This window comes from Nicotiana tabacum, chromosome 8 (genome assembly GCF_000715075.1).
Source record: "Nicotiana tabacum cultivar K326 chromosome 8, ASM71507v2, whole genome shotgun sequence".
Lineage (NCBI taxonomy): Eukaryota > Viridiplantae > Streptophyta > Magnoliopsida > Solanales > Solanaceae > Nicotiana > Nicotiana tabacum.
Genome location: NC_134087.1, coordinates 195,846,980 through 195,857,413, shown reverse-complemented (window position 1 = coordinate 195,857,413; position 10,434 = coordinate 195,846,980). Strand labels below are relative to the sequence as shown.

At 35.4% G+C, this 10,434-nt stretch overlaps 1 protein-coding gene across 1 annotated transcript; it reads right to left on the bottom strand.

Annotated features, from left to right (window-relative positions):
- Positions 1-7,145: 7,145 nt before the first annotated feature.
- Positions 7,146-7,508, bottom strand: LOC142163478 (secreted RxLR effector protein 161-like). Its single transcript, XM_075220768.1, has one exon. The coding sequence runs from the start codon at positions 7,506-7,508 to the stop codon at positions 7,146-7,148; it is 363 nt and encodes a 120-aa protein (XP_075076869.1).
- Positions 7,509-10,434: the final 2,926 nt, after the last annotated feature.

Genomic DNA, 10,434 nt, shown 5'->3' with positions numbered 1-10,434 from the left:
GAGTGATTATCAGATGTTGTGTGGGGTGATCCGTATTATTAATAAACCTAGGACCCCCTCCCTTTTCGTTTTCTTTGTTTCTCTTAAAATCTTTTCTTTAATCAATTCCTTTTAGTTCCTTTTTTTACTTTTATTTATTTGTAAATCATTACGTGAAAATATCCTCTTATTTGAAGTCTTTATTTGCCTATTTGTTATTTGCACTTAAGTCACAATAATAATAGCTTGGCCGGGAACCACATTAGTGGATCTTGAGGGGTGCCTAACACCTTCCCCTTGAGATAATTGCGGTCCCTTACCCAATCTTTGGTTGTTCAAATCAAACCTTCCATAGTGTCCTAATGCACTAAAATCATTAGGTGGTGACTCTTCAATTCAAACCCAATTCCCGAAAGGGAACGAGTTGTCCTCCCAAATGTCATGAACCCGATTTCGCGAAAGAAAAAGGGGGCGCGACACACATAAATATAAAAGAAATTAATCTATAGGGATCCTAAAGTAGGCCCAAATGATTCCAAGCCTCCAGTAGTCTCAAATGCCCACAATTCCATAACCAATTTTATGTCTAGGTGTGTTAGAGTTTCCTAAGGACCTTAAGGATCCCGGACAGTGCTCACACCTAGACCTTTCTCAAATAACAACTAATTTAGGTGCAGTGTGGAAATGCTAGCTCTGACATGCCAGAGTTCAGAGAGATCTCAAGAGTCTCAAGGCAGTACACATATCAGAGGCAGAACCTAGTATTCTAAGAGTAAGTGGAAGTGCATAACAGTTTGAAAGAGTTTAATAGAAAGGTCTTAGGACTGAAAAGAACTTCTGAAAACTATTAGTGCTAAAATAGTTTGAGGGAAAGTGTGAGGAAAATAATTTGCAATCAGAACCCAAGTCATAGAACAAGTTTTAGGCACAACTTTCACACGAGGGGATAGGGGTTGGGAACATAGAGAGTATAGACAACAGGATACATATAGTTTTGAGGGGGTTATATAGAACTAGTAGGTAAAATGCAGGTCATGCAGCAAAGATCAACACAGAAACATGTTGAAGACATCTAAACTACACAACTAGAATCACTTTAAGGAGATTGACTAACTTAGTAGGAGTGAAACAGAACAGGCAAGGACTTAAATGCTACGCAAGTGTTAACAATGAAGGCATACCAATTATATAGAAGCAGAGTTTAGGAAAGACAATAGTTAGTCCAAATGGGCTTAAGTCACATATGTAAATATGTTAAACAAGACAGCAAACAAGCAAGCATAGTGGAAACATGCTGATCACAAATTTGAGTAGGCAGGATTTGTCATGCTAGTTAAGCAGTAAACAAAAGAAAGAATGGACATCAGGCCACATGAACTAAAGCAGTAAGTAAACACATAGGTTTGATTCTTAAAAATTAATCAGAAGCATACTTAGTTAAAGAATGAAAACACACAAGATGTAAGAAAGGTAGTGTGCAACTTGCAGCCGGCTGGAATGACAAAGATCACAAGTAGCAAAGAGAGCAGAAAGAGAGCCTTTTAGAGTGTAAAAAGTAGTAGTTTTGAACTATTGTTCGTTATTCAGAAGTTAAAATAAGAGGGAGTTTATATAGTAATCAAAAGCTTAACAAAATAAGGTAAGGGATCAATTAAGTAGCAATTAAAGAAATTCATGAAATCAATCACATGTAAAATCAGTAAGTCTTCCCTTTAATCAAGGGATAATAAATCAACGGTAAGAGCATGACAGATATTTAAGGAAAAGAATCAAGTAAGGTTTGGGTATAGAGTAGGTAATTAGGGGTAAATGAATAGAAGTTTCAATTAAGGAAACAATGAATAAGAATCAACAAATAACAAATAAGGCAAGGAAAAAACTAACTAAGGCAAAGAGTTCAATCGAAAATAAGAATCAAAGTTTGTTAAGGAAAAGGGTTCAAATCAAATCAGGAAATAAGAACTTTAGAATAGTCAAGGAGAAAATCACGTAAAGAGTCAGCAAGTTTCACAGACAAAACAAGGTAAGAAATGAATAGTCAGGATTCGACACGAAACAAATTGGTAAATCAAGAAAACGACACTGATTTAAGGAGAAAGATATAGGTCTTAACATGAACAGTCAGAATGAATACAAACATGTAGAATCAGTAAAAGAGTTGAACTAAGAAACTCAGTATATGCATATTAGGATAAGAAAACCACGAGACATTCAAATGGCTAAAGAGAAATCACAAGAACCAAAGCAAGAACACAGTCAATACACCAGTACTCAGAAACCAAACAAAGAATGTCAAAAATTAGGGCTTTTAGTTTAAACGAGTTAATGTTGTAGCAAACTTACGAAATCAGTCAAAACACATAAGAAGTAGAAGATCAAATACTCAAAAATCATCAAACCACCATAGATAGCCATAGATGAGTGACGGTGAGGTCCGATTAGGGTTAGGTTTGAGAACGTTTGAGAGAGGAGAGGGATTTCAGGGAGGCGGACGGTGGGAAATGAAAGGGTTTGGGGGGTCGTTTGGGACTAAAAAGGGAAGGGATTAATTGTGGTCGTTGATCTCTATGATCAACAACCAATATTAAAAGGGTTTGGGATCGGATCGGGTATTAGGGTTTGGGCTGGCTAAGTTTAAATTGAAATTGGGCTGGTTTTGGGTTGAATTAGGACCAAAATTGAAATAAAAATATGCCAGATTTTAAATAGCCACTTTTAATAACTACACAATTTATAAAAAATAATAAATGTGTTCAAAAAAATATTTCGTGTAGTAAAATGATTTTAAAATAGTTTTTAACATTTTAAAAATATAAAAGACCATTTTATGCATCAATAATATAATTATGCATTAATATGGGCTATTATTGCAAAGATGTGCAATTTAGCCTAAAACGTAAATGCAATTATAAAAAATACACTAAAAATATTTAAACACTATGTTGGCATAAATAATAAATTTAAATGGCTAAATCACCACAAAGGATATAAAGGATAATTATTGGATGTTTTATAAATAAAAAAGAGAATAAATAAATTGATTTGGAGTTTTTAAAAATTATAGAAAAATTATAAAAAAAATGCTTATGCATGCTTATAACTGCATATTTGCTATTTTGAAAGTATGTATATGTATTAAAAATATATGAGGAAAAATTGGGTATCAACAAGCTTTATATTATAACAATAGGTGCGGAATTGCCCACGAGGGGTCCTTACACAGAAACAAAGAAGCAAAAAAGGTACATATGCAAGAAAATCCTAGAGTCTAATCTCTACTCGAGGGTTCATCCTCGTCGGCAATGTCTTCGAGCACCATCTCCTCAGGTATACTTCCTCGGCGGCAGTGTCTTCGACTGCCATCTCCTCGGGGGTCTCATCTCGGCCCTCCAAAATGGTATCTCCAAGGGAGAAGATGAAAAAGAGGAAAGTGGGAAGATGAAGAAGAGGAAAGTGAAGAGGCAAAAAGGGATGAAAAAACGTCATAGCCCGCCAAAGAGCAAAGGCTTTCACCAGGATAGGAAGATCATGGCCCGGTAGAAGACTTGGCGACATTGCTCTTTGGCCGGCCTCACTTGAATGACTACTTTGAGTCCACTTCTTGCGACATTGCGTCGTGCAAGCTACCGGCCAGAGGTACCACTTCACCCTACGAAAAGCAAAAGGGGTGAAATGCCACACCAGGCCGGGGTAGGAAGGTGAGTAGCGGTGTATAGTCTGAACATCCTCGTGAGCAGTGATGTATAGTCCAAATACCTTCCCAAGACGGAAGAGATCGTCCTCCCTATCTCCTCGGCTCGAGCCAACAGTGACAGTAGTAACAACAATAACAACAACAACAACAACAACAATAACAAGTTGGTGTAATCTCGCTCGATAAGGAGGGGCCCCGGGAAAAGGCCATGGTATAACTAATGAGAACGCCACCAGGCAACTTTGAGGCCACGGGCCTTAGACATGGGAAACGACAGTGGATGAGGATGGAGACAAGAAATGGTAGAAAGGTTGATTGAAGAACACTTGAATAAGGAATTGGTTCTAGAGAGCCCCATTTATAGAGAAAGGGCAGAGTAACCGGCGGGCACAATCACTGCTCTTTTGAAAAAGGCAACCAATGGCGCCATCAATGTCCTTGAAAGACGTATCGGCAGGCCTAATTAATGCATTTTGGGAAATGAATCGGCGGTGATATTATCGCTTAGAAGGACGAGGATCGACTGTGCATTGAAAGACGCTGAAAAGACAAGTCAGCGGGATGTCTCGGTTGCCACAAAAGCCTATGTCATGAGTATGACATCATCAGTATAACCTCATCACAGGAAATTCGGAAAGATGGTTATCAAGATCGTTTCTTATCGTTATACTCTAAGAAACGCATGGACTATCTGTATACGGTAAAATCGGAGAGTCCAATTTTCCATCATTATAACGTCTCGAAGGCACAAAATCACGGTCGAGTTTCAGCCCTCGAGGCCCATCGACGCTCGACCACGGGACAGTGTGAAACCGATGGTTATGGAAAGAAAGTGGGGAGTTCCCAAGGCGTGAAGCTAGAGCCGATAAAATCTGTCAGGCTAGTCTGAGCCCATATCGTGGCATTAACTAGGTGTCCCATCTCCATTTCTTTATAATAAATGCGCTTGTACTATATTGGGATTCTCCCTCATATATAAAAGGGATCCTTGTCATTTTGTAAATACCTGTTGCTCCATACTAAATATACAAGAACATTCTCTCTACTCTCTAACATATTCTCTTGATTTTATTACTTCATTTATTGCTCGTATTTATTGTGTTCTACTAAAAGTTCAACATTCATTGCTTATTATTGGCCATAAAGAGTCATCTTTGATTTATTTATAACTGTTAATCACCATCGACCATCTTTGATAGCTCCCAGCCGAGCTTCAGACTCGACCTCGAGGCCCTCGAATAGGCAAGCTCGAGGCCCTGATTGTTAGTGATTCGGTTTAGTTAACATCTCGTTTTTAAGCTCTTATCTCGTTTCTAAGTCTTTTACATAGCATCAACTACCTAACAACTAGCATAAAAATAGATCACGTATTTTTAGAACCACTAAATCAAATTTAATTGTTATTACCATTTTCACGGTAAACAGAAAAATGAGATGAAAAATAATTTTTTTAAGTTAAAATTATATTTGGACATGCATTTTACTTACCAAATAATACTAAAAATATTTATAAAAAAAAAGTTATGGCTAAATAGGAGTTAATCTTATGGTATCCAAAGGCCCCCGGCTAATATGACTTGAGATAAGCTACTAGGAGAAATTTGTTTCCTAATTAAAAACTTTTCATTCTTATAATTTAAAGTCGAGAACTCTAATTAAGGGTAAAAAAATTTAACAATCTCTTACATCCACATCTTTTAAAGGAAAAAGAAAAAGATAAAATCGTGGCAACATTAGACTTGATATTTCTTTCAAAGTCTATCTATAATATCCACATGATTCTCACCTGAACAATATGATAAGAACTTTCTGTCCTTTTGTGAAATATTCGTGATTTTCAGAATGTGATAAATTATTAGACAAAATAAAAGGAAGAAGATGGTGATTGATTTTGCTGAATTTACGTTTATTAGCTAAACTATGACAATATATAGTCAACATATATTGTGAAGAAAATTTATTCGTTGATTAAGATCTTTATATTTATAAGTTATCAAACGTATGTTTTATATTCGTTTGTTTCATAAGTAAGGGATATATGTTTTTTGAAAATCTTTTAATTTTTTCAGACTGAAAAAAATTTCGGAAACCTTTTTTTATTCACAATATATGTTATAGAAAAAAAAGTTCTTTAGTTTTTAGAAACTAAAAAAAGTGAAATCATGGCTAGGACACCCGATAAAAGAATATCCTTTTTTTTCCAACTTCACAAGAATAATATGTAAGATTATTAAATCGCAACTATAACAGAGATTAAGATACAATCATACATATATAAAATCATAATTTTGAGTAAGAGTTTAAGAAAACGTACCGTTCAACTCCATTAATTCAACAACGACAGCAAACGCCGATTAAGCCGTTCAACTCCATCGGTTCAACAGCGACAACAAACGACGATTAAGCCTGAGACCAACTTCCACAATCCACTAGCTACCCGCTCTCATAATCCGGAGAACTTGACTGATGGGACATCTACTGTTACCATGTATTCAAGAGGCAGAATAGGCTCGGATTTTCTAAAATAGCTAGGGAAATGGGAGTTGGCCTCTATTTATAAAGAGTGTCTACCCATCACAGGCCAATAGTTATTAAGCCTCACTTATCCACACAAAAAATATTTAATATTAGGCATTTATTTATCCACCACTTGGGCCACGTCACTATCCTTCAGGCTATAACCAATTAACGTAAGTCCAAATTCCAACATTCTCCCACTTGGACACCAACGTTAATTGAGGACAAGAAAACAATTTTAAAACTTTTGAGTTTTAAGAAAATCTTTTTAAAAAACGATTTTAGACTCTATAGTGGACACACTACTCACATAGCTAAGAATAGAACGACCCATATAACAATCCATCCAGTCTCAATGGAGAATACTAACAATGAATCGTAGCAAGCATCACACCATTTGAAGGTATGAATTCTATCTATGATCACATATGCTAGAATTTCCATCAACATAGATCAAATATGTGTGCTAAGCATATTATCTTTCTAATCAAGGTGAACAGAGCCACATCTCTTAGAAAGAAATAATCCTCCAAGTGATAAAATAACTATATCGCCTCATAAGGTTTCCCTTGTGCCTTACCCAGAATAATCAAGGCAACAAGCAGCAAAACTCAAGGATATCATGAGTTTATACAATATCCAATTGAAAATAAAAAATAAAAAAATTATCATGTTAGTCAATAAGCATAACAAATATAAAATAACACAAGCTTGCATAAAATTAGAATTTATTAAAAGCAATATCTCAGTCAGCATCTATAAAATAACTCCCACTGACTAAAACACATCAAAAGACTCTAAAATACTCATATTTTTAGCATGTTCATTAAACACTACAGGCCTAAGACCTTTAGTCAAAGGATCAGCCAACATAGATTCTAGGCTAATATGCTCAATACATATATCACCTTCTTTTACCATGTCTCTAACGTTAAGAAACTTAAGGCTAACATGCTTAGAGCCTCTTGTTATTCTTAAAGAATAATACAACTGCACTGTTGTCACAGAAAATAGTCACCGGCTTAGATATAAAATTCACAATTTGCAATTTAGTAAGAAAATTCTTCATCCAGACAGCATGTGAAGCAGTCTCAAAACAAGCAATAAACTCAACTTCTATTATAGATGTAGCAGTGATGCTCTGTTTCTCACTTTTCCCAGAAATAGCACCTCCACCCAACATAAAAATATACCCAGAAGTTGATTTCATAGTATCTTGAAAACCTGCAAAATCGAAATCTGAATATACCAGCACGTCCAGATTATCAACTTTTTTGTACACAAGCATGGAGTCTTTGGTGCGTTGTAGATATCTCATCCTTTCTTTGCAGCCACCCAATGTGCCCACCCAGGATTAGAAGAAAATCTTCCCAACATATTAATAGCAAATAATATATCAAGCCTTGTACAAACTTGTATGTACATCAAACAGCCAACAACATTTGCATATGGCACATCTCTCATTGTTCTCTTTTCAACAACATTTTTCGGACATTGATCCTTGCTAAGTTTGTCTCCTTTACAACAGGTGCAACACCAGGTCTATAGTCTTGCATATTAAAAGTTTTAAGAACACTCTCAATGTAGAAACGTTGTGATAAACCCAATAAACCACGTGACCTATCTCTTTTAATTTCTACCCCAAGAACAAAAGAGGCTTCGCCAAGATCTTTCATATCAAATGACCTAGAAAAAAAATTATTTGATCTTATTCATCAAGCCCAAATCATTTGTGGCAAGCAGAATGTCATCAACATAGATAACCATAATAATGAAATTACCATTAGCTATTTTGAGATAAACACATTCATCAAGCTTATTTTTCACAAATTCAAGTTTTGTAATAATTTCATCGAATTTCAAGTACCACTATCTGGAGGCTTGTTTAAGCCCATATATGGATTTGTTGAGCTTGCACACTAGATGTTCTTTACCAGCTTCTTTAAATCCTTCAGGTTGAACCATGTAAACTTATTCAAGAAGACTCTCATTCAGGAAAGCAGTTTTAACATCCATCTGGTGTAACTCTAAATTACAATGAGCCACAAGAACCATCACAACTCTAAATGCATCCTTAGATGAAATAGGAGAAAATGTTTCTTTATAATCAATACCTTCTTTTTGAGTATAACCTTATCAACCAACCTTGATTTATAACGGTCTATGTTTTCCTTAGAGTTTCTTTTAGTTTTAAACACCCATTTGCAATCAATAGGTCTAAAACCTACAGGCAATTCAACTAACTCCCACACTTTATTGTGTTCCATGGAGCGCATTTCATTATCCATTGCCTCACGCCATTTATCAACAAATGGAGAGGAAATATCTTGAGCATATGATAAATGATTAGTCAGCTCTCCAGTATCACTAAGATTTTCAGTCACATACACGATAAAATCATTAGAAATGGCAGACCTTCTTTCTCTTTGTGACCTACGGAGTGATTCATTGTGTACATTTTGCTCGGGAACTATGGGATCTGCATCGTTGTTCACTTGATTCTCCCCCTCATGAATATGTTGGTTTACCACCTTTTCATGTACAACAGGTACATGGATAATGACTTCCTTCTCTTTTAATACAATTTTCTTACCACATGAACAATCACAATCACAAACATCATGCTCAAGAGAAATTTTGCATTAATAAACTCAACGATTCTAGTGCCACGTCCAGGACAGAAAAACCTAAAACCTTTAGAGTGATCAGGATAGCCTATAAAGAAACAACTGGTAGTTTAAGGATCAGTTTTCTTTTCTGTGGGTGAATAAATACAAACTTCAGCTGGACATCCCCAAATATGAAAATGGTTCAAGCTAGGTTTTCGAGTTGTCCATAGTTCAAAGGGAGTTTTCAAGACAGATATTGTAGGAACTCTATTCAGGATATAGCTAGCTGTTTTTAAGGCTTCACCTCAAAGAGACTCAGGTAGGCTAGTCCTTGACATCATACTTCTCACCATTTCCATGAGTATACGATTTCGTCTTTTAGTCACACCATTCTGCTCAGGAGTACCTGGCATGGTATATTGTGTTACTATCCTACATTCTTGCAAAAACAAAACAAAAGGCCACATACATTTACCATACTCATTATATTTTCCATAGTACTCACCACCACGGTTAGACCTTACTATCTTAATGGACTTCCCAAGTTATTTTTCAACTTCGGTCTTGTAAATTTTAAACTTATCAAGTGCTTCAGATTTTTCTTTTAAAAGATATATATAACAGTATCTTGAAAATTCATCAATAAAAGTAATAAAATACTTATAATTGGTAAAAGTAGGTACATAAGGTCCACTAATATCAGTATGAATAATTTCTAAGAGTTCAGAGCTCCTAGTGGAATCCTTTCTCTTAACCTTGGTCATTTTACCCTTAACACAATCCATACAAGTTTCAAAATCTTTTGATCAAGACAGGTAATATATTTTCCTTTACCAATCGTTCAATTCTTTCTTTAGAAATATGACCAAGACGCCTATGCCATAATAGGTAAGACGTTTTACTCATAGTAGACCTTTTGTGGGAAATTTTTCAAATTTGTATTGTAAAAAAAATTTCACTCAACACATTCAAGCGATATAGATCATCACTTAAAAAAAGCATCAACAACAACATGTGAATCATAAGAAATTTTAATAATATCATTATTTTGTTGAAATGAATAACCAGTTTTATCCAAAAAGGAAACCAAAACTAATTTCCGTCTCACAGACGATACAAAATCAGTATTTTCTAAACGAATACTAGAATTATTTTTAAAAGATAAAATAGATGTCCCAGTAAAAAAACTACTTTTGCTTTGAGTCCATTGCCCACAAAAACACTGACTTCATCCTCTTTTGGCTTCCGTCTGCTTACTAGATCCTGCAAGTCAATGGTTACATGAACAGTGCACCACTATCCAACCACCAGAAATATAAAGGAATATGAACAAGACTAGTTGCAAAGCAGACAAAAGCCAAAAGATTACATAGTTTCTTTTTCATAGGACAACCAGCTTTCTTATGACCTACTTGTTTGCAATCCCAAAACTTGATTTCTTTCTTAATTACAGCTTGAGGACCAAGAAGATTATGATACTGACCTTGACTAACACCAGTCTTATAAGTATGACCACTATACCACCTGGATGATGAGACTGGCCATGTTTATTTTTATGAATTTTGGGTCCACCTTTTCTTTTATAAGAGGGATAACCAGTTGATCTAGATGAACTAAGAAAGTTCACTACACCCT